This window comes from Salvelinus namaycush, chromosome 3 (genome assembly GCF_016432855.1).
Source record: "Salvelinus namaycush isolate Seneca chromosome 3, SaNama_1.0, whole genome shotgun sequence".
Taxonomy (NCBI): Eukaryota; Metazoa; Chordata; class Actinopteri; order Salmoniformes; family Salmonidae; genus Salvelinus; species Salvelinus namaycush.
In genome coordinates this window covers 88,655,789-88,682,740 of record NC_052309.1, presented here as the reverse complement: position 1 = coordinate 88,682,740, position 26,952 = coordinate 88,655,789, and the positions used below count along the sequence as shown (strand labels likewise).

The 26,952-nt window shown below is 44.0% G+C and overlaps 1 protein-coding gene across 1 annotated transcript in view; it reads right to left on the bottom strand.

Moving 5' to 3' along the window:
- Window positions 1-12,492: 12,492 nt before the first annotated feature.
- arhgap44a (Rho GTPase activating protein 44a) overlaps window positions 12,493-26,952 on the bottom strand; it is a 47,904-nt gene continuing 33,444 nt past the window's right edge. Inside the window, exons 18-20 of the mRNA XM_038988694.1 lie at window positions 18,180-18,325; window positions 16,387-16,815; window positions 12,493-12,683 (exon numbers count right to left, since the gene is read on the bottom strand). Coding sequence (XP_038844622.1) covers window positions 12,493-12,683; window positions 16,387-16,815; window positions 18,180-18,325 — 766 coding nt within the window. The remainder of the gene's footprint in view (window positions 12,684-16,386; window positions 16,816-18,179; window positions 18,326-26,952) is intronic.

Below are 26,952 nucleotides of genomic sequence, written 5' to 3'. Positions count from 1 at the left end.
CCACCTTACAGACACACACACACACACATACACACACACACACACACACACACACACACACACACACACACACACACTGACCCCCCCCCCCCCCCCCCCCCCACCCCATGTAAGATTGATGAATCCTCAGTGATACAGGCCCAGAGAGAAGCCATTTCTCAGTATCACTTACCAACAGAGGCCTCTGAACCCTGAGGACAGCTAACCTAGCCACTAGGAGCAAACCTGGGTTCAAAACCTTTCATACACCGTGACCGTTTGCTGCATTTATCTTTGCCAGCCTGGAGGGCCAGGAGGGAGGGATTTACAGTAGTTGGGACTTTTCTATAGGGTCCATTGCAACAGGCTTGCTCCATCAGGCACAGAGGAAGTATTTCAAATGATTTAGAATAGTATTTGAACCCAGGTCTGGCTATCAGCTAGTGGTGTGCTGCCCTGCCTCTGCCCCAGACCACCTGTTGGCCCATTAGGTCTTAATGGACCTGGTAATGTAGAGGCCTGGGACCTGGGGACACGTTGACCTGACTGGAGGCAGGAGGGCTGGATACAGACAGTCAACACCAAGGTTAAGGAAAGCTACTGTCTTCCATGACTAGAGCAGCACCACTACGTCTGCCTCCTCAGTACTTTAATGCCTCGTGTTCAGGAAAAGTAATAGATGAAGGATTGAGGCTGGATACAGACAGGCAATACCAATGTTAAGAACAGCTACAGACACCCATTAGACTACGAGACTAACGCCGATACTAATGCCTCCTATGCTTGTGTCATAGGACCCCCAATAGACTGGGAGGAGGCTAGATAGACTCCCTCTTATCTCTCTCTGACATGGACGTAGAACATACCTGTTATCTCTCTCTGACATGGACATGTAGAAAATACCTGTTATCTCTCTCTGACATGGATATGTAGAAAATACATGTTATCTCTCTCTGACATGGACATGTAGAAAACACCTGTTCTCTCTCTCTCTGACATGGACATGTAGAAAATACATGTTATCTCTCTCTGACATGGACATGTAGAAAATACATGTTATCTCTCTCTGACATGGACATGTAGAGAATACCTGTTATCTCTCTCTGACATGGACATGTAGAAAATACCTGTTATCTCTCTGACATGGACATGTAGAAAATACATGTTATCTCTCTCTGACATGGACATGTAGAAAATACATGTTATCTCTCTCTGACATGGACATGTAGAAAATACCTGTTATCTCTCTCTGACATGGACATGTAGAAAATACCTGTTATCTCTCTGACATGGACATGTAGAAAATAGCTGTTATCTCTCTGACAATGAGATGTAGAAAATACCTGTTATCTCTCTCTGACATGGACATGTAGAAAATACCTGTTATCTCTCTGTCATGGACATGTAGAAAATACCTGTTATCTCTCTGACATGGACATGTAGAAAATACCTGTTATCTCTCTCTGACATGTAGAAAATACCTGTTATCTCTCTCTGACATGGACATGTAGAAAATACCTGTTATCTCTCTCTGACATGGACATGTAGAAAATACCTGTTATCTCTCTCTGACATGGACATGTAGAAAATACCTGTTATCTCTCTCTAACATGGACATGTAGAAAATACATGTTATCTCTCTGACATGGACATGTAGAAAACACCTGTTATCTCTCTCTGACATGTAGAAAACACCTGTTATCTCTCTCTGACATGGACATGTAGAAAAGAAGATGGCTCTGGGTTGAACCTGATGATGTCAGAACCTGACTGAGGCGCTGATAGAAACAGCTACAGGGGATATTGACCAATAGCTGAATGACTGGGAAGCTCAGAGATGACACGTGTTTAATAGGAAGTGGAGGTCGCAGGATGTTGAGCGGTATCTGAAGCAAGGCTGTCCTCTACTGGAGAATAAACATACAACACCATCCAGGGTTCAGTACCATTCAAAGTCCGATTTTCCCTAACCCCTAACCCTAAATCTAACCCTAACCTGTACTCCTACCCTAACCCTAACCTTTACCTTGAGCCAAAAACCTAACATTAACCCTAAAACGAATCCTAGCTCCTAATCCTGAGCCTAAAACAAATCCTAGCTCCTAATCCTGAGCCTAAAACTAATCCTAGCTCCTAATCCTGAGCCTAAAACTAATCCTAGCTCCTAATCCTGAGCCTAAAACTAATCCCAGCTCCTAATCCTGAGCCTAAAATGAATCCTAGCTCCTAATCCTGAGCCTAAAACTAATTTGAACCTTAACACTAACCTTAACCCTAAACCCCCTAGAAACAGCCTTTGACCTTGTGAGGACCAACAAAATGTCATCAGTTGGTCAAATTGTTGTTTGTTTACAATTCTTGTGGGGAGTTCTGGTCCCGACAAGAAAAGTTAAACATGTCCACGCACGCACGCACGCACACACGCACACACGCACACACGCACACACGCACACACGCACACACACACACACACACACACACACACACACACACACACACACACACACACACACACACACACACACACACACACACAGTCACATAGAACCACACGGACCAGGTGGGGTTATTAAAAATGTAGAGTTTAATATATATATATTTATTCTTGACATTCTGATAAGGATTGCGGTAGGCTTCACAGTACACACTGACTGTGTTCCACTTTATATGCTAAGCAGAGGGAAAGGGGTAGGCGGGGCTTAGCGTTGTGGAGGCGGGGCGTGGCGGTGGTCTTGCCGAGCGGGAGGGACAGCAGCTTTGTTTCTACACTAGTTATGAAAAGCAGAAGAAAGGAGGAGGCAGTACATCCAACGGGCAACAGCTCCCATGAAGGTGAAGGATAGGTACAGGATACTGATGTAGGGTCAGCTTCCCCTCCCTCATTCCTAGTATTAACCATATGTGGGGGAAATGTTACACTGACCCAGGGTCAGCGTCTAATGCCAACTTCACTCTACTCCAACTCCAGGGCAACAGCCATTCCTCTTTCAACCCATGACGCCCTCATCGTCATGAACTCATCTTGACCAATCAAAGCACATCAATCAATTTCCACATATCATCTATAATATCACATTGCATTTTGTAGGTGCCCCTAAAATAGTTGATTATAAATATATCCCTAAAAAGATAGTGATTGACGCGTCATGGATTATCAAAAGACTACCTAAATCCATGACAGTGTCACATTTTTCCCTCTTTCCATAAATCAGAATAAACCTCAAAAACGACAAGTAAACAAGTTGATCTGTAACAGCAAAACAGACTGGATGAAGGGACATGAGGTTTGGGGTTGGTGGTTAAAACAGACTGGATGAAGGGACATGAGGTTTGGGGTTGGTGGTTAAAACAGACTGGATGAAGGGACATGAGGTTTGGGGTTGGTAGTTAAAACAGACTGGATGAAGGGACATGAGGTTTGGGGTTGGTAGTTAAAACAGACTGGATGAAGGGACATGAGGTTTGGGGTTGGTGGTTAAAACAGACTGGATGAAGGGACATGAGGTTTGGGGTTGGTAGTTAAAACAGACTGGATGAAGGGACATGAGGTTTGGGGTTGGTGGTTAAAACAGACTGGATGAAGGGACATGAGGTTTGGGGTTGGTGGTTAAAACAGACTGGATGAAGGGACATGAGGTTTGGGGTTGGTAGTTAAAACAGACTGGATGAAGGGACATGAGGTTTGGGGTTGGTGGTTAAAACAGACTGGATGAAGGGACATGAGGTTTGGGGTTGGTAGTTAAAACAGACTGGATGAAGGGACATGAGGTTTGGGGTTGGTGGTTAAAACAGACTGGATGAAGGGACATGAGGTTTGGGGTTGGTGGTTAAAACAGACTGGATGAAGGGACATGAGGTTTGGGGTTGGTAGTTAAAACAGACTGGATGAAGGGACATGAGGTTTGGGGTTGGTGGTTAAAACAGACTGGATGAAGGGACATGAGGTTTGGGGTTGGTAGTTAAAACAGACTGGATGAAGGGACATGAGGTTTGGGGTTGGTAGTTAAAACAGACTGGATGAAGGGACATGAGGTTTGGGGTTGGTAGTTAAAACAGACTGGATGAAGGGACATGAGGTTTGGGGTTGGTAGTTAAAACAGACTGGATGAAGGGACATGAGGTTTGGGGTTGGTAGTTAACACAATAATATATAGTTTGAAAGACACCCCTGCCCCGCATCCTCACAGAAAATATATGAAGCCAGCACAGACAGTAAACTCTTATAAATTCAAAATGTAAATAACCGATGTGAGGGCACTTGTAAATTGTCATAGTGTATAATCACCACCACTATCAATATAACTCAGTGTTTATCACCAAGATCTACATAAACATCGTAGTTCATTGACAAGAACACATACTGACTGAGGCATACCATACAACAACACTGCAGAGGTATTCGACCGGGGTTCACACCCCCCCGGGGTTCATGGGGGTACTGCAGTATAAAATAGTAGAATGTTTTCTTTCTAATGATGGTGATTATATTCCTCAACTCCTAATATTGAGCTCATTACACTTATTGGAGCGAATTACATTCACTAGGCGTTGAAAAGCACCGCGAGTACCAGTCACAGTCTATACTGTAGGGTAGGGTGGGGTCTTTACTGTAGGGTAGGGTGGGGTCTTTACTGTAGGGCAGGGTGGGGTCTTTACTGTAGGGTAGGGTGGGGTCTTTACTGTAGGGTAGGGTGGGGTCTTTACTGTAGGGTAGGGTGGGGTCTTTACTGTAGGGTAGGGTGGGGTCTTTACTGTAGGGTAGGGTGGGGTCTTTACTGTAGGGCAGGGTGGGGTCTTTACTGTAGGGCAGGGTGGGGTCTTTACTGTAGGGTAGGGTGGGGTCTATACTGTAGGGTAGGGTGGGGTCTATACTGTAGGGTAGGGTGGGGTCTATACTGTAGGGCAGGGTGGGGTCTTTACTGTAGGGTAGGGTGGGGTCTATACTATAGGGCAGGGTGGGGTCTTTACTGTAGGCCAGGGTGGGGTCTTTACTGTAGGGCAGGGTGGGGTCTTTACTGTAGGGTAGGGTGGGGTCTATACTATAGGGCAGGGTGGGGTCTTTACTGTAGGGTAGGGTGGGGTCTTTACTGTAGGGTAGGGTGGGGTCTTTACTGTAGGGTAGGGTGGGGTCTATACTGTAGGGTAGGGTGGGGTCTTTACTGTAGGGTAGGGTGGGGTCTATACTGTAGGGTAGGGTGGGGTCTTTACTGTAGGGTAGGGTGGGGTCTATACTGTAGGGTAGGGTGGGGTCTTTACTGTAGGGTAGGGTGGGGTCTTTACTGTAGGGCAGGGTGGGGTCTTTACTGTAGGGTAGGGTGGGGTCTTTACTGTAGGGTAGGGTGGGGTCTATACTGTAGGGTAGGGTGGGGTCTTTACTGTAGGGTAGGGTGGGGTCTATACTGTAGGGTAGGGTGGGGTCTTTACTGTAGGGCAGGGTGGGGTCTTTACTGTAGGGCAGGGTGGGGTCTTTACTGTAGGGTAGGGTGGGGTCTTTACTGTAGGGTAGGGTGGGGTCTATACTGTAGGGTAGGGTGGGGTCTTTACTGTAGGGTAGGGTGGGGTCTTTACTGTAGGGTAGGGTGGGGTCTATACTGTAGGGTAGGGTCTTTACTGTAGGGCAGGGTGAGGTCTATACTGTAGGGCAGGGTGGGGTCTTTACTGTAGGGTAGGGTGGGGTCTTTACTGTAGGGTAGGGTGGGGTCTTTACTGTAGGGTAGGGTGGGGTCTATACTGTAGGGTAGGGTGAGGTCTATACTGTAGGGTAGGGTGGGGTCTATACTGTAGGGTAGGGTGGCGTCTATACTGTAGGGTAGGGTGGGGTCTATACTGTAGGGTAGGGTCTTTACTGTAGGGCAGGGTGAGGTCTATACTGTAGGGTAGGGTGGGGTCTATACTGTAGGGTAGGGTGGGGTCTATACTGTAGGGTAGGGTGGCATCTATACTGTAGGGTAGGGTGGGGTCTATACTGTAGGGTAGGGTGGGGTCTATACTGTATGGTAGGGTGGGGTCTATACTGTAGGGTAGGGTGGCGTCTATACTGTAGGGTAGGGTGGGGTCTATACTGTAGGGTAGGGTGGGGTCTATACTGTAGCAGGGTGGGGTCTATACTGTAGGGTAGGGTGGGGTCTATACTGTAGGGTAGGGTGGGGTCTATACTGTAGGGTAGGGTGGGGTCTATACTGTAGGGTAGGGTGGGTCTATACTGTAGGGTAGGGTGGGGTCTATACTGTAGGGTAGGCTGGGGTCTATACTGTAGGGTAGGGTGGGGTCTATACTGTAGGGTAGGGTGGGGTCTATACTGTAGGGTAGGGTGGGGTGTTTACTGTAGGGTAGGTTGGGGTATATACTGTAGGGTAGGCTGGGGTCTATACTGTAGGGTAGGGTGGGGTCTATACTGTAGGGTAGGGTGGGGTGTTTACTGTAGGGTAGGTTGGGGTCTATACTGTAGGGTAGGCTGGGGTCTATACTGTAGGGTAGGGTGGGGTCTATACTGTAGGGGAGGGTGGGGTCTATACTGTAGGGTAGGCTGGGGTCTATACTGTAGGGTAGGGTGGGGTCTATACTGTAGGGTAGGGTGGGGTGTTTATTGTTGGGTAGGTTGGGGTCTATACTGTAGGGTAGGCTGGGGTCTATACTGTAGGGTAGGGTGGGGTCTATACTGTAGGGTAGGGTGGGGTTTGTTTTTGACTCTGAGGGTAAGAAAGTAAACAACATAATGGCACAGTATGTGCTGTGAAGATGTCATAGAAGCTGTCTGTGACAGTTGTCTCCAAGCAGTCCTGGTGGTTGTTTAAAAGACGCAGAGGAATCTAAGATGACAGGCTGAATGTTTAGTTTCCAATGTTAGGCGTGCACTGTGTCAAATACAACTGCGTCGTTCCACGGAAAGAGTGCCTTTTGGCCCCTTGGATATATGAAGTAGAGAAATTGCACCAATATTGAAAAGCCTCTCATATTAAAGGAAGTGCCCTTTAATATAGACCACATTGGTCATTTAATAAAATCACAATTTTGACACGTCCCTCCGTCAACCCTGTGTCACTTTTAGAAAGATTTTAACCAGTTTAATCCACAAAATGTCTCAAAGTTTCAACATCATTATAAAGCCTTAGTTTAATTTCTTACTTTGACAAAGTCATTTCTGAAAATTATTATTATGTGATTAGTGATTCATTTACATATGTCCCTAATATTTAAGTTCAAGTCTGTGACGTGAACTGAACTATCGTTCTAATAATGCTGAAACTGTTCATTTTTTATATTTTTTGGGGGGGAAAAAAAACTTTGAACATCTAATAGTCAAATCATAGAGTAAAAGCCGGTTGGACTGTTTGTGGTCATCTTCTGGTGTTTTGTAGAGGGAAACTGAGCCGGTCCAGCAGAACACCCTGTTACCCATAGATAGACGGTCCAGCAGAACACCCTGTTACCCATAGATAGACGGTCCAGCAGAACACCCTGTTACTCATAGATAGACAAGATTGAAATGTTTTCACTATTTCTCATTGTTTAAGTTTACATTCAATTGCCTCTCCCTCCCTGTTGCACACAACAACTTCCATTCCCCCGTGTCACAGGGGGATTTATGGCTGATTTAAGAAGAAATCGCCAACCCCGTTACTTTATTTGGAACGGAATAGGCACTTACTATAGTAATGCTTTTTATTTCACCTCTTGAGATGGAAAATGTGTTTTTCATGACAGAATGTGAAAATTAGGTCAAATCAAACGTTTCCTTTGACCGAGTCACACTTCTCAAAAGGCACCATAGTGGTGGAACGAGCCACCTATCCATCACCATCTCTGATTGATTCCTCATATTATCTGGACTATCCTTGGCAACATATCTTCCAAAAACCAAATCAGTAAACCACCACTTCTTCCTCTATATAAGTATAGCGGTCAAATGCAGGGTATATTTGTATAAAGATGTTTTTTTTGACCGAGTATTTCTTGGTGATTTACTCAGGGACCCTCTCTGAACAGTAATATATTTCTTCACTCATGCTTCCGCAGCGTCACATGTCTGTTGTGTTGTTGTGTGTGAATCTGGTAATAAATCGTGTGCAGGGGACAAAAATAAACATCACATTATTTATCATATCATTTCTCTACACATAATAAATATATCATCACATATATTAATATATATGGATAATGAAGATTTGCCTTTACATTACGCTTTACCTCTTAGGTTTATACACATATTTATGTACAGTTCTTTGAATTTATACTATAGGGTCGAAGATCACAGAGCCTGGACTACAGAGCCTGGACTACAGAGCCTGAAATACAGAGCCTGGACTACAGAGCCTGAAATACCTAGCCTGGACTACAGAGCCTGGACTACAGAGCCTGAAATACAGAGCCTGGACTACAGAGCCTGAAATACAGAGACTGGACTACAGAGCCTGGACAACAGAGCCTGAAATACCTAGCCTGGACTACAGAGCCTGGACTACAGAGCCTGAAATACAGAGCCTGGACTACAGAGCCTGGACTACAGAGCCTGGACTACATAGCCTGGAATACAGGGCCTGGACTACAGGGCCTGGACTACAGAGCCTGGACTACAGAGCCTGGTCTACAGAGCCTGGACTACAGAGCCTGAAATACAGAGCCTGGAATACATAGCCTGGAATACAGAGCCTGGACTACAGAGCCTGGACTACAGAGCCTGGAATACATAGCCTGGACTACAGAGCCTGGAATACATAGCCTGGACTACAGAGCCTGGAATACAGAGCCTAGACTACAGAGCCTGGACTACAGAGCCTGGAATACATAGCCTGGACTACAGAGCCTAGAATACATAGCCTGGACTACAGAGCCTGGAATACATAGCCTGGACTACAGAGCCTGGTCTACAGAGCCTGGACTACAGAGCCTGGACTACAGAGCCTGAAATACAGAGCCTGGACTACAGAGCCTAGAATACATAGCCTGGACTACAGAGCCTGGAATACATAGCCTGGACTACAGAGCCTGGTCTACAGAGCCTGGAATACAGAGCCTGGACTACAGAGCCTGGACTACAGAGCCTGGACTACAGAGCCTGAAATACAGAGCCTGGACTACAGAGCCTGGTCTACAGAGCCTGGACTACAGAGCCTGGACTACAGAGCCTGGACTACAGAGCCTGGTCTACAGAGCCTGGTCTACAGAGCCTGGACTACAGAGCCTGGACTACAGAGCCTGGACTACAGAGCCTGGTCTACAGAGCCTGGAATACATAGCCTGGACTACAGAGCCTGGACTACAGAGCCTGGTCTACAGAGCCTGGACTACAGAGCCTGGAATACATAGCCTGGACTACAGAGCCTGGACTACAGAGCCTGGACTACAGAGCCTGGAATACATAGCCTGGAATACATAGCCTGGACTACAGAGCCTGGACTACAGAGCCTGGAAAACAGAGCCTGGAATACATAGCCTGGACTACAGAGCCTGGTCTACAGAGCCTGGAATACAGAGCCTGGACTACAGAGCCTGGACTACAGAGCCTGAAATACAGAGCCTGGTCTACAGAGCCTGGACTACAGAGCCTGAAATACAGAGCCTGGTCTACAGAGCCTGGACTACAGAGCCTGGACTACAGAGCCTGGACTACAGAGCCTGAAATACAGAGCCTGGTCTACAGAGCCTGAAATACAGAGCCTGGACTACAGAGCCTGGAGTTAAGAGAGAAACATCTTTAGAACCTGAAGCAGTCTTTGGAACCTTTGGATCTGATTGGTTGTTTTATGAGCAGTTTTGAGGAGGAACATAATTGGTCCTCTGAGACTGACCCCTCTGTATCAAGCTTCAATACCCTTTTCACACTATCTTGCAAACCCAAACAGTATTGTGCTGGCTTGGATATTTTCCTTTTAAAAGGTTCTTTCCAGCATGGATCCAGCAGCTTTAGTGGAGGTGTAACCAGGCCAGAACAATACAGCGTGGTTCTGCTCAGCTCAGAGGTATGAAAAATGTAAAATGTCACTCCCCAGTCTGAAAGGTATGATGTCACTCCCCAGTCTGAAATGTGTGATGTCTCTCCCCAGTCTGAAAGGTGTGATGTCACTCCCCAGTCTGAAAGGTGTGATGTCACTCCCCAGTCTGAAAGGTGTGATGTCACTCCCCAGTCTGAAATGTGTGATGTCTCTCCCCAGTCTGAAAGGTATGATGTCACTCCCCAGTCTGAAAGGTGTGATGTCACTCCCCAGTCTGAAAGGTATGATGTCACTCCCCAGTCTGAAAGGTGTGATGTCTCTCCCCAGTCTGAAATGTGTGATGTCACTCCTCAGTCTGAAAGGTATGATGTCACTCCCCAGTCTGAAAGGTGTGATGTCACTCCCCAGTCTGAAAGGTGTGATGTCACTCCCCAGTCTGAAAGGTGTGATGTCACTCCCCAGTCTGAAAGGTGTGATGTCACTCCCCAGTCTGAAAGGTGTGATGTCTCTCCCCAGTCTGAAAGGTGTGATGTCTCTCCCCAGTCTGAAAGGTGTGATGTCACTCCCCAGTCTGAAAGGTGTGATGTCACTCCCCAGTCTGAAAGGTGTGATGTCACTCCTCAGTCTGAAAGGTATGATGTCACTCCCCAGTCTGAAAGGTATGATGTCACTCCCCAGTCTGAAAGGTATGATGTCACTCCTCAGTCTGAAAGGTATGATGTCACTCCTCAGTCTCTGTGAACACAGCTCTGCTATTGGATCCAGACAGGTTTTAAGCAATAAGGGGCCTTCATTTTGGGGACATAAATCAAATGGCTAGTTAGTATTCTGGGCCCAACTCGAAAACATATTTCATGTCCATCATTATTGTCTAACGATACAGTTTGATAGTTGAAAACCCCTTCTGAGAACAGCAACAATATACTGAGTTCTATTCCAAAGACATTCTAATACTGTGCTGGTGAAAATATGTGCATGAATTCATCTTTAACCCTGTACAAATACATTATTGCTACTTACAAAGCAGTCCTACCGATGTCTCCTAACTGTGTATCAATGCAGATATGTGTACATGGGATAGACATGGGAATAATAGGGACTGGGGCCAGGGGTGACACAGACATCAGGGTTGGGGTCCATTCCATTTCAATTCAGTCATTCAGAAAGTAAACAGTTTGCTTCCTAAATTGACTGAATTGAAATGGAATGGACCCAAACCCTTCGCAGAAAAGGGTTAGTTATGCATTTCATACTGCATTATTCAATAGACTCTGTTCATCATCATCTCTATAGTGTGCAGAAAACTAGGACTAATAACTATCTTATCATATTACCCTGTTAGGAATACAGTACACTACACACAATGACCCTGAAGACCCACTAACCACACATCTACACAACCAGTCAGACCCACTTTACCCACACATCTACCCAACCAATCAGACCCACTTATCTACCCAACCAATCAGACCCACTTTACCCACACATCTACACAACAAGTCAGACCCACTTTACCCACACATCTACCCAACCAATCAGACCCACTTTACCCACACATCTACACAACAAGTCAGACCCACTTTACCCACACATCTACCCAACCAGTCAGACCCACTATACCCACACATCTACACAACCAGTCAGACCCACTTTACCCACACATCTACCCAACCAATCAGACCCACTTTACCCACACATCTTCACAACCAGTCAGACCCACTTTACCCACACATCTACCCAACCAATCAGACCCACTTTACCCACACATCTACACAACCAGTCAGACCCACTTTACCCACAGTCAGACACACTTTACCCACACATCTACCCAACCAATCAGACCCACTTCACCCACACATCTACCCAACCAGTCAGGTTACGAGTTTCCTTCCTTTAGGGTCAGGGCAAAGTATTTGTGAGTATGCGATGCATGTATTGCAATTTAAGTGCAGGCTTTTCATATAAGGCAAAAAAAAATACTTAAAAAGTCACAAAAAATACTGATCACTGTTTCAAAGAGAGGAAAAAACTGTAGTATCCCACAAAGCAAAAATAAAACATAATACTGAACATGGCATTAATACTCCTCCATATAATCCATATGTCTTCTTCCTTCCAAAGGCAACTGGTCCTCCTCTATATGGCATGTGGTGTGTTATTGTTTCCTCACATTGAGTTTACATTACTATTTGCGTAGTATTTCTAAGAGATGAGTTTTGCTTGCAGCCTGCAGGTATAGCATAATGTGAGGGGGGGGATTCAGTCCTGGAGTTCCAGGTCAGAGGTCAAGGTTCAGTCCTGGAGTTCCAGGTCAGAGGTCAAGGTTCAGTCCTGGAGTTCCAGGTCAGAGGTCATGGTTCAGACCTGGAGTTTCAGGTCAAAGGTCAGTTGAGCATTGTGGTGTATAAGAAGAAGCCTTGTTTGTTTGTTTTGTCTGGGAGCGTCGTGGCAGTGCGGTGTGAGCGAGCGAGCATTACAGTCTAACAGTATGTACAGCTAGCTGGATGTAGGAGCGCCACTGTGCCAGCCTCGGGCGAGCTCTGATGATGTCACATCATCGGGCTGTCTCAGGGTAATGATGTCATAAGGTGGTGTCCTGGGGTTCGTCGTCCTCAGGCACGGCGTAGGGGTCGTGGTCTGGGTTTTCGTCTCTCCCCGGGGGAGGAGAGTGTGTCACCGCTCCGTAGCGCCTGCAGGGGGCAGCACCGCTGAACTCGTCGATGAGGCTGTCCAGGTTCACATTGATGGAGGGGATTTCATAATTGAAGTAATCTAATGATGGCATGGTTAGCGAGTTGGCATGGCGACAGAGGTGGGAAGTGATTATTATGGTGTGGTGGTGGTGAAGAGAAGCATGAGGAGGAGGCGGAGGAGGAGGAGGAGGAGGAGGGTGTATGGTGATGATGGTGTGTAAAAAAGGAATAAAGCAGAAAGGAAATTTAGTTTTTTGAGTCAGAAAAAACTACATTCTGTTGTTGTTGTTTGAAGAAAGCAGCAGCAGGTAAGTATGTTATGTTGGTCTCTGACACATTCTACACAGGGAGGTAGTCATACTGTGTTACTGGGCTAGTAGTAATAACCCCAGTGACCTCTGGAGAAGCTAGGTCTATAACAGGGAGGTAGTCATACTGTGTTACTGGGCTAGTAGTAATAACCCCAGTGACCTCTGGAGAAGCTAGGTCTATAACAGGGAGGTAGTCATACTGTGTTACTGGGCTAGTAGTAATAACCCCAGTGACCTCTGGAGAAGCTAGGTCTATAACAGGGAGGTAGTCATACTGTGTTACTGGGCTAGTAGTAATAACCCCAGTGACCTCTGGAGAAGCTAGGTCTATAACAGGGAGGTAGTCATACTGTGTTACTGGGCTAGTAGTAATAACCCCAGTGACCTCTGGAGAAGCTAGGTCTATAACAGGGAGGTAGTCATACTGTGTTACTGGGCTAGTAGTAATAACACCAGAGACCTCTGGAGAAGCTAGGTCTATAACAGGGAGGTAGTCATACTGTGTTACTGGGCTAGTAGTAATAACACCAGAGACCTCTGGAGAAGCTAGGTCTATAACAGGGAGGTAGTCATACTGTGTTACTGGGCTAGTAGTAATAACCCCAGTGACCTCTGGAGAAGCTAGGTCTATAACAGGGAGGTAGTCATACTGTGTTACTGGGCTAGTAGTAATAACACCAGAGACCTCTGGAGAAGCTAGGTCTATAACAGTACACAGGTCCTTTGTGCTGCTGTCCAAAATAATAACGAAAAGTTAATTCAATTTAGTTCAGTGAAATAAAATAACACGTTTTCAAAATTATTTCACAATGACACAAAACGTTTAAAAACAACGTTTACAACAACGACCAGATTACTGTATTGACCACAGAGGCAACAAGATGTGTGTGGATTGGGCGCCAAGACATCGAAGCTTGAATGAACAACGGGAATCATCTCTATGTTTGTGTCCTAAATTGCAGCGTATTCCCTATGTAGTGCACTACTTTGACCAGAGACCTATATAGGGAATAGGGGGCCATTTGGGATACATATTATGCGGTAGGGAATTAGTCTACTTGTTTGGTAATTTGCTGAGGTATTGCTGCAGCTGCTGGACAGCAATAATAACCAGAGAATGATGACCGTCTTCCACTGTGTCAGAATGAGATGGAGCAGGAGGCGATGCTGTCAGAGGGAGGGCAGTGAAACAGACGGAGCACTGAGCAGGAGGCGATGCTGTCAGAGGGAGGGCAGTAAAACAGATGGGTCTGTCCTGAAGCCATGGGTCTGGGATGGGGGTCACCTGGGGGTTACCTGTGAGCCCACACGCCTGTCCTGTAGCAGGGGCGACGTTTGTTGGCATGGGGATGGTAAAAAGGGCCGAAGCGTTAAAGATGGACCTTCGGAGGAAGCGACGGCGTCTGCAATGGTGAGCGCTGCAATGTACGTGATGCGCTCTAGGAAGTCCATAAGCCATGCATACAGTACGCACAGTCTGAACAACAGCATGCCGATTAAAGTAACACCAACAGAATGGGGCAGCTAGCTAGTGTTAGCATGGCTGATATTGTAAACCCACTGATGGGGCTGCTAGCTACTGTTAGCATGGCTGATACTGTAACACCAACAGAATTGGGCAGATAGCTAGTGTTAGCATGGCTGATACTGTGACACAAACAGAATGGGGCAGCTAGCTAGCATTAGCATGGCTGGCTGATAGCTAGCTGTTTAGCTAACAGGTACAAGATGTATGCATGTTTGAAGCAGGCTGCAGGAGAACCCAGAGGCAGCCACAGCACCAGGCCAGGTCTGGGCGAGGCGGGCGGAGCGGTGAGAGATGGAGCGTAGTACGGTAACGTTACTGGCGGGCGAGGTCAAATCTGGCTTACCCTAAACGTCCCCCTCACACTTAGCCCACACCACACTGACTCCCCTGGCCTCACACGGCTGGTACACAACATAGTAGCAGGTAGAGCAGAGCAGGGGAACAAGAGAATCATGAATAGAACACAGGGACACAGAGAGAATGACTGGTATTGATACTGACATGTAGAACAGAGAACCTCATAGAATATTAGAATTAGATTTCTATGGAACACCTCAGATCATAATTATGACATCAGACAAGAAGTAGGCCTATCTGAGTGACCACTTCTTCAATAAGCCTGGTTGCCAGTATGTTTCTGCTCTCTTGCCAACTCCTTGTGGAATTGCTTGCCAATGTGCAATGGGGTTGGAAAGAGCACAAACAGGTCTGGGACCAGCCTAGAATGAGCCATGTTTGTCCTGAGAGAGTAAGCATAGAATTAGAATGACTAGAATAGACATTCCCCTTTCAAGTCAACATTCCATGATGAGTGGAACAATGTTGGCTATATTCATGGATTGCACGTTGCGTCACAACATCATTATGAAGATTCTCTTGAGCCCTGGTGCCCGTCTGAAGGTCAATGCATTGTCAATGGGCACTGATGAAGATCTAGCCTAAAGTGCATTATACTGGGCTTGGAAACCCAATGATATTTCAAGAGGAGACAAGCTATTAGTAAGAAAACCTTTTCTTATCACTGTGATGAAGCCAGATTGACCTTAGATGCAATATAACTTTACCTAGCTGGCTGAGATTGAGGGACAGTCCTGGGTTTATGCTAGCTAACGTTAGCATTGCTAGACATTTCGGACTAACTTTGATCGCTAATCTCTCTAAAGTGAATTTGACGACATCCTAATGATGGCAAACTTGTTTCCTACTAATTATTTGCTGACAATATCGTCATATTTCCAGGCCACTATAGTGTAATCTATAGTGTAATTTAGACCAACCAGTCATTAGCCTTCGTTCAGAACGACTGGGCGTCACTCCACTTTCAGGCACCACAATGGCTGAGGCGTTCATAACAACACACGATGCGACCAAATGACGGTGAAAACACTGTCAAATTGCCGTGGTATGCGGGGGGTTTGTTCTGTTCTAGTCATTCTATTTCTATGCGTGTGGGACCTGGGACCTACCTAGCTCTGGCGTACTGTATGAGGGATAAACAGAGAGGAAGCACATGATGAATCTAATGGAAACTTCCATACAAGCAGGACATCGCTATGCTTCCCTGATGTTTCCTCACAATACTTAGAAACATCAGCACATAACACAAGCAATGGATACATAGTGTAGTTTTCTCTCTACAATGTGCAACAAAATCTTAATATTTACAACATATTGTTCTTCTCGGATGACTGCGTCTGTCTGTCTAAATAAAGGCCACCGTTATTCAGTAATACATTATTTTATAGAACGGGTGAGTCAGTAGCGATAGGATGCTGATTTCCCTAGTCCTACTAGCTACACCTGTCCACCGTCTCCATTGGACAGCGCCACAGCCAGTCTGAGAGCCGGACGCGGCTGCATCGTCCCTGACCCCACCTGTGGTGGTTGGGGCGGTGGTAGTGGTGGTGTCGTTGCCGTGGTTACGTGATCATCATGTTGTTTACCTGTGGACATGCTCTCCCCGGGGGACAGTCCGTCCAGGATGCCCTGCTCCAGGGGCCCAGGGCCAACAGGGGTGGCCCCCGGCTGAGGGACGGTGGGCGGCTGAGGAGGGGGCAGGCTGGGCCTCTGCCGGGGCTTAGGGGTGGGCCGAGACTTGCCCAGCGTGCCGGTCAGAGAAGGGGGGGAGGACAGGGACCCCAGGGACCCTAGGGAGCCACAGAGAGGGGTCTGACCGGGGGAGGAGGCCCCTAGTCCTCCAGGGGCCTGTGGGGGACCGGCCAGTCCATAGGGGGAGGGGGTGCTCGGAGGAGTGGGGGACAGGCTGACCGGCGACGGCTGACCTGTGGACTGGTCCGAAATCCCACCAGAACCACCCGACTGGCCGTACCCAGCTGGAACCTTTGGAGGGATAGGGGCCAGCTTCTTGGAGCCTGGAGACAGAAAAGGAGAGAGTTAACATGAACATGAATATCTAACGTAAATTAACACATCTAAAACTAAGCCTACCTTTATACCAGGGGTTGGAACCGGTTCAGGGAACAGAACCGAAAACCGGAAAATAAAGTAATTATTTGAGGAACAGAACCTGAACCAAAAACAAAAGGGATCTATACTTTTCCGGAACAGAACCATTATTTTAAAAACATGGGAACCGGTTAATAAAGTTATTTTACGTTCCGGGCATTTTTTTCCAGTCCCACAAAAATCGCAACAAAGCGCCTATGCAAAGCCCTCACTCTGTCACTCAGAAACGTATTCCAGCGTCTGCCTGCCAGCTGGAAATCTTTTCCAGTGGGTGTGGGTGTCTGTAGGTTACCTGCCCCTCTGAAGCAGGTACTGTAGCCTACCGACAATGTTACAAGCATGATTCAGAAATTAGGGAGAGATGTTTAATTGGAGAAGAATGGATTGACTTTTCAATGTTGGTTAAGGATACTATTGTTATCGTGTTTCACATTGGATTTATTAACCATAAAAAGGTAAGACGTGTTCTTAATTCTAGTGCTGCTCTGCACACACAAGCTTGTTAGCTAGCTTGCTACGTTCCTCCATAGAAGCCTCTCCTCAAGTAGGCATAATTCTTTGAGCCTAATTCAGATAATGCATGTCATAACAAGATGGCCAGTGCTTCAAAGCAAGCTTCCTCCATCATCTCTCACTCTCTCCTCACCCTCAACATTTCAGTTGCATCTTGTGCCCTACGCTGTGACTGGCACAGTGTGTGTCTGTCTTTCATTATGATTAAACTATGCTGTTACGGCAAAATACAATTTGCTCTTAACGATTTTCCATATTCAGAATAAATTGCTTACTCGCTCCACAGCAAGCTTCTCTATCCGCACTGATTGGTGAAGTAATTTAATGTCAATCTAAATGTATAAAGGAACAGAAAGGAACGATATAAACTGGTCCTTTTGTCTGGTTCCAACCAGTTCAGAACTTTATTTTGCTGGTCAGAACAACGGAACGGAACCAAAATAAATAAATGTTTCTGTTCAGAACAAAAATCGATTGGAAAATAATTTTGGTTCCAACCCCAGTTTTATACAGTAAAACAAATTAATATAAACATTTTGATAAACAACAAATTAGATAAGACATGTATAATACATGAAGTGTCTGTTTTCTGGATCATGTTGAATGGAGAATCTACATGGAACGTATTTAGGACTTAATCCAGCAACAGGCTCACTATGAATCCTTCTAGAACCCGCTCAAAGTCATATGTTTGCTGTATAGGTAAAACAACAAGAATCCAAAGATATGGATCCGACTGTGACGTTGAACCGCTGACCTTGGCGCATGGTGTGTGGGCTGTGTTCTGTGGAGTGGGGAGACTGGCTGCAGCTCTGCTGGCCAACGCCAGGGGGCACCGTCGGACCTGCCACCTGCACCCCCTTGTGACCAATCACTGGAGAGCTCTCCTTACTCCTCAGTGTACTGGTGAAGGAGAGAGGATGTTAGGCTGTTGTCACTGTTCACTTATAGATGTCAAACTACATCAAAACATCATCGCTACAGAAAATGTCCTTCATTTATTTGACCTTTATTTTAACAGGGACCACTGAGAATAAGGTCTCTTTTACAAGGGAGCCCTTCTTAATTGTCATCATCATCATCATCATCATCATATAACCTTAATCAATGTCAGTGGTCTCCAACCTACTACATAACATCTGGGTCTGTTGTGTTGCTGTAACCTACTACATAGTATCTGGGTCTGTTGTGTTGCTGTAACCTACTACATAGTATCTGGGTCTGTTGTGTTGCTGTAACCTACTACATAGTATCTGGGTCTGTTGCGTTGCTGTAACCTACTACATAGTATCTGGGTCTGTTGTGTTGCTGTAACCTACTACATAGTATCTGGGTCTGTTGTGTTGCTGTAACCTACTACATAGTATCTGGGTCTGTTGTGTTGCTGTAACCTACTACATAGTATCTGGGTCTGTTGTGTTGCTGTAACCTACTACATAGTATCTGGGTCTGTTGTGATGCTGTAACCTACTACATAGTATCTTGGTCTGTTGTGTTGCTGTAACCTACTACATAGTATCTGGGTCTGTTGTGTTGCTGTAACCTACTACATAGTATCTGGGTCTGTTGTGATGCAGTAACCTACTACATAGTATCTGGGTCTGTTGTGTTGCTGTAACCTACTACATAGTATCTGGGTCTGTTGTGTTGCTGTAGTTACTACATAGTATCTGGGTCTGTTGTGTTGCTATAACCTACTACATAGTATCTGGGTCTGTTGTGTTGCTGTAACCTACTACATAGTATCTGGGTCTGTTGTGTTGCTGTAACCTACTACATAGTATCTGGGTCTGTTGTGTTGCTGTAACCTACTACATAGTATCTGGGTCTGTTGTGTTGCTGTAACCTACTACATAGTATCTGGGTCTGTTGTGTTGCTGTAACCTACTACATAGTATCTGGGTCTGTTGTGTTGCTGTAGTTACTACATAGTATCTGGGTCTGTTGTGTTGCTGTAACCTACTACATAGTATCTGGGTCTGTTGTGTTGCTGTAACCTACTACATAGTATCTGGGTCTGTTGTGTTGCTGTAGTTACTACATAGTATCTGGGTCTGTTGTGTTGCTGTAACCTACTACATAGTATCTGGGTCTGTTGTGTTGCTGTAACCTACTACATAGTATCTGGGTCTGTTGCGTTGCTGTAACCTACTACATAGTATCTGGGTCTGTTGTGTTGCTGTAACCTACTACATAGTATCTGGGTCTGTTGTGTTGCTGTAACCTACTACATAGTATCTGGGTCTGTTGTGTTGCTGTAACCTACTACATAGTATCTGGGTCTGTTGTGTTGCTGTAACCTACTACATAGTATCTGGGTCTGTTGTGTTGTTGTAACCTACTACATAGTATCTGGGTCTGTTGTGTTGCTGTAACCTACTACATAGTATCTGGGTCTGTTGTGATGCTGTAACCTACTACATAGTATCTGGGTCTGTTGTGTTGCTGTAACCTACTACATAGTATCTGGGTCTGTTGTGTTGCTGTAACCTACTACATAGTATCTGGGTCTGTTGTGTTGCTGTAACCTACTACATAGTATCTGGGTCTGTTGTGATGCTGTAACCTACTACATAGTATCTGGGTCTGTTGTGTTGTTGTAACCTACTACATAGTATCTGGGTCTGTTGTGTTGCTGTAACCTACTACATAGTATCTGGGTCTGTTGTGTTGCTGTAACCTACTACATATTATCTGGGTCTGTCGTGTTGCTGTAGTTACTACATAGTATCTGGGTCTGTTGTGTTGCTGTAACCTACTACATAGTATCTGGGTCTGTTGTGTTGCTGTAACCTACTACATAGTATCTGGGTCTGTTGTGTTGCTGTAACCTACTACATAGTATCTGGGTCTGTTGTGATGCTGTAACCTACTACATAGTATCTGGGTCTGTTGTGTTACTGTAACCTACTACATAGTATCTGGGTCTGTTGTGTTGCTGTAACCTACTACATAGTATCTGGGTCTGTTGTGTTGCTGTAACCTACTACATAGTATCTGGGTCTGTTGTGTTGCTGTAACCTACTACATAGTATCTGGGGCTGTTGTGATGCTGTAGTTACTACATAGTATCTGGGTCTGTTGTGTTGCTGTAACCTACTACATAGTATCTGGGTCTGTTGTGTTGCTGTAACCTACTACATAGTATCTGGGTCTGTTGTGATGCTGTAACCTACTACATAGTATCTGGGTCTGTTGTGATGCTGTAACCTACTACATAGTATCTGGGTCTGTTGTGTTGTTGTAACCTACTACATAGTATCTGGGTCTGTTGTGTTGCTGTCACCTACTACATAGTATCTGGGTCTGGTGTGATGCTGTTACCTACTACATAGTATCTGGGTCTGTTGTGTTGCTGTAACCTACTACATAGTATCTGGGTCTGTTGTGTTGCTGTAACCTACTACATAGTATCTGGGTCTGTTGTGTTGCTGTAACCTACTACATAGTATCTGGGTCTGTTGTGTTGCTGTAACCTACTACATAGTATCTGGGTCTGTTGTGTTGCTGTAACCTACTACATAGTATCTGGGTCTGTTGTGTTGCTGTAACCTACTACATAGTATCTGGGTCTGTTGTGTTGCTGTAACCTACTACATAGTATCTGGGTCTGTTGTGTTGCTGTAACCTACTACATAGTATCTGGGTCTGTTGTGATGCTGTAACCTACTACATAGTATCTGGGTCTGTTGTGTTGCTGTAACCTACTACATAGTATCTGGGTCTGTTGTGTTGCTGTAACCTACTACATAGTATCTGGGTCTGTTGTGTTGCTGTAACCTACTACATAGTATCTGGGTCTGTTGTGATGCTGTAACCTACTACATAGTATCTGGGTCTGTTGTGTTGCTGTAACCTACTACATAGTATCTGGGTCTGTTGTGATGCTGTAACCTACTACATAGTATCTGGGTCTGTTGTGTTGCTGTAGTTACTACATAGTATCTGGGTCTGTTGTGTTGCTGTAACCTACTACATAGTATCTGGGTCTGTTGTGTTGTTGTAACCTACTACATAGTATCTGGGTCTGTTGTGTTGCTGTAACCTACTACATAGTATCTGGGTCTGTTGTGTTGCTGTAACCTACTACATAGTATCTGGGTCTGTTGTGTTGCTGTAACCTACTACATAGTATCTGGGTCTGTTGTGTTGCTGTAACCTACTACATAGTATCTGGGTCTGTTGTGTTGCTGTAACCTACTACATAGTATCTGGGTCTGTTGTGTTGCTGTAGTTACTGACTGGTAATAATAATAACTAGCTCCCATCATATCAGGCCTTTAACATCTATATAGGGGTCACTAGACAGTGTGTACTTCAGAGGGTATAGGGGTCACTAGACAGTGTGTACTTCAGAGGGTATAGGGGTCACTAGACCGTGTGTACTTCAGAGGGTATAGGGGTCACTAGACAGTGTGTACTTCAGAGGGTATAGGGGTCACTAGACAGTGTGTACTTCAGAGGGTATAGGGGTCACTAGAGAGTGTGTACGTCAGAGGGTATAGGGGTCACTAGAGAGTGTGTACTTCAGAGAGTATAGGGGACACTAGAGTCTACCAGTGTGAAGAGTATAGGGGATACTAGAGTCTACCAGTGTGAACAGTATAGGGGACACTAGAGTCTACCAGTCTGAACAGTATAGGGGACACTAGAGTCTACCAGTGTGAACAGTATAGGGGACACTAGAGTCTACCAGTGTGAACAGTATAGGGGACACTAGAGTCTACCAGTGTGAACAGTATAGGGGACACTAGAGTCTACCAGTGTGAACAGTATAGGGGATACTAGAGTCTACCAGTGTGAACAGTATAGGGGACACTAGAGTCTACCAGTGTGAACAGTATAGGGGACACTAGAGTCTACCAGTGTGAACAGTATAGGGGACACTAGAGTCTACCAGTGTGAACAGTATAGGGGACATTAGAGTCTACCAGTGTGAACAGTATAGGGGTTTGTGTGAATGAGGAATCACGGAGAGTGGAAAGGAACATCACCAAGCAGGATGCTTCTGAAATGTTGACGTAGCCTGCGTCCCAAGTGGCACCCTATTCACTACATAGTGCACTACTTTTGACCAGATCTCTATGGCCCCTGGTCCAAAGTAGTGCACTGTGTACGGAATAGGGTGCCATTTGAGACTGTGACATGGACAGAATTGGTATAATGACTCCTGCTGCCCTACTACGTCTAGTGGTATTGACTCTACTGGAACACTGGAGACAGGAGACAGGACACTGGAGACAGGACACTGGACACAGGACACTGGACACGGCTAAATAGTCAATTAATGGTTACCCAAACTATCTGCAATGACTCTATCTTGCACTGACCTGACACACACTCACTAGACTATATACACTCACTAGACTATATATACACTCACTAGACTATATACACACTCACTAGAGTATATATAAACTCACTAGACTATATGCACACTCACTAGAGTATATACACACTCACTAGAGTATATATATATATACACACTCACTAGACTATATACACACTCACTAGACTATATATATACACACTCACTAGACTATATATACACTCACTAGACTATATGCACACTCACTAGACTAAATACACACTCACTAGTCTATATACACACTCACTAGACTATGAACTAACTCACTAGACTATATACACACTCACTAGACTATATATATACACACTCACTAGACTATATATATACACTCACTAGACTATATGCACACTCACTAGACTATATACACACTCACTAGACTATAGACACACTCACTAGACTATAGACAAACTCACTAGACTATATACACACTCACTAGACTATGAACTAACTCACTAGACTATATACACACTCACTAGACTATATATATACACACTCACTAGACTATATGCACACTCACTAGACGATATACACACTCACTAGACTATGAACTAACTCACTAGACTATATATACACTCACTAGACTATATATACACTCACTATACTATATACACACTCACTAGACTATATGCACACTCACTAGACTATATACACACTCACTAGACTATGAACTAACTCACTAGACTATATATACACTCACTAGACTATATATACACTCACTAGACTATATACACACTCACTAGACTATAGACAAACTCACTAGACTATAGACAAACTCACTAGACTATATATACACTCACTATACTATATATACACTCGCTAGACTATAGACACACTCACTAGACTATAGACACACTCACTAGACTATATACACACTCACTAGACTATGAACTAACTCACTAGACTATATATACACTCACTAGACTATATATATACACTCACTAGACTATATACACACTCACTAGACTATATATATACACTCACTAGACTATATACACACTCACTAGACTATATACACACTCACTAGACTATGAACTAACTCACTGGACTATATATATACACTCACTAGACTATATACACACTCACTAGACTATATATATACACTCACTAGACTATATACACACTCACTAGACTATATATATACACTCACTAGACTATATACACACTCACTAGACTATATACACACTCACTAGACTATATACACACTCACTAGAATATATACACACTCACTAGACTATATATACACTCACTAGACTATATATACACTGACTAGACTAAATACACTCTCACTAGACTATAAACAAACTCACTAGACTATATACACACTCACTAGACTATGAACTAACTCACTAGACTATATACACACCCACTAGACTATATATACACTCATTAGACTATATACACACTCACTAGACTATATACACTCACTAGACTATATATACACTCACTAGACTAAATACACTCTCACTAGACTATAAACAAACTCACTAGACTATATACACACTCACTAGACTATGAACTAACTCACTAGACTATATACACACCCACTAGACTATATATACACTCACTAGACTATATATACACTCACTAGACTATAAACAAACTCACTAGACTATATACACACTCACTAGACTATATATACACTCACTAGACTATATATACACTCACTAGACTATATACACACTCACTAGACTATATATACACTCACTAGACTATATATACACTCACTAGACTGTATATACACTCACTAGACTATATATACACTCACTAGACTATATATACACTCACTAGACTATATACACACTCACTAGACTATATACACACTCACTAGACTATATACACACTCACTAGACTATATACACACTCACTAGACTATATATACACTCACTAGACTATATATACACTCACTAGACTATATATACACTCACTAGACTATAAACAAACTCACTAGACTATATACACACTCACTAGACTATATATACACTCACTAGACCATATACACACTCACTAAACTATAAACAAACTCACAAGACTATATACACACTCACTAGACTATATATACACTCACTAGACTATATATACACTCACTAGACTATATATACACTCACTAGACTATAAACAAACTCACTAGACTATATATACACTCACTAGACTAAATACACTCTCACTAGACTATGAACTAACTCACTAGACTATATACACACTCACTAGACTAAATACACTCTCACTAGACTATGAACTAACTCACTAGACTATATACACACTCACTAGACTATATATACACTCACAAGACTATATATACACTCACTAGACTATATACACACTCACTAGACTATATATACACTCTCACTAGACTATGAACTAACTCACTAGACTATATACACACTCACTAGACTATATATACACTCACTAGACCATATACACACTCACTAGACTATATATACACTCACTAGACTATATACACACTCACTAGACTATATACACACTCACTAGAGTATATACACACTCACTAGACTATATACAAACTCACTAGACTATGAACTAACTCACTAGACTATATACACACTCACTAGACTATATATACACTCACTAGACTATATATACACTCACTAGATTATATATACACTCACTAGACTATATACACACTCACTAGACTATATATACACTCACTAGACTAAATACACACTCACTAGACTATATACACACTCACTAGGCTATACACACTCACTAGACTATATATACACTCACTAGACTATATACACACTCACTAGACTATATACAAACTCACTAGACTATATATACACTCACTAGACTATACACACTCACTAGACTATATACACACTCACTAGACTATATATATACACACTCACTAGACTATATATATACACACTCACTAGACTATATATATACACACTCACTAGACTATATACACACTCACTAGACTATATATATACACACTCACTAGACTATATATATACACACTCACTAGACTATATATATACACACTCACTAGACTATATACACACTCACTAGACTATATATACACTCACTAGACTATATACACACTCACTAGACTATATATACACTCACTAGACTATATACACACTCACTAGACTATATATATACACACTCACTAGACTATATATATACACACTCACTAGACTATATACACACTCACTAGACTATATACACACTCACTAGACTATATACACACTCACTAGACTATATACACACTCACTAGACTATATACACACTCACTAGACTATATACACACTCACTAGACTATATACACACTCACTAGACTATATATATACACTCACTAGACTATATACACTCACTAGACTATATATATACACACTCACTAGACTATATATATACACACTCACTAGACTATATACACACTCACTAGACTATATACACACTCACTAGACTATATAAACACACTCACTAGACTATATACACACTCACTAGACTATATACACACTCACTAGACTATATACACACTCACTAGACTATATACACACTCACTAGACTATGTATACACTCACTAGACTATATACAAACTCACTAGACTATATACACACTCACTAGACTATATACACACTCACTAGACTAAATACACTCTCACTAGACTATATATACACTCACTAGACTATATACACACTCACTAGACTAAATACACACTCACTAGAGTATATACACACTCATCATTGGATGGTGACTGTGGATTGATGAGCCTGAACTTCCAACTCCCAGGTCATTAGATGGTGACTGTGGATTGATGAGCCTGAACTTCCAACTCCCAGGTCATTGGATGGTGACTGTGGATTGATGAGCCTGAACTTCCAACTCCCAGGTCATTGGATGGTGACTGTGGATTGATGAGCCTGAACTTCCAACTCCCAGGTCATTGGATGGTAACTGTGGATTGATGAGCCTGAACTTCCCACTCCCAGGTCATTGGATGGTGACTGTGGATTGATGAGCCTGAACTTCCCACTCCCAGGTCATTGGATGGTGACTGTGGATTGATGAGCCTGAACTTCCCACTCCCAGGTCATTGGATGGTGACTGTGGATTGATGAGCCTGAACTTCCCACTCCCAGGTCATTGGATGGTGACTGTGGATTGATGAGCCTGAACTTCCCACTCCCAGGTCATTAGA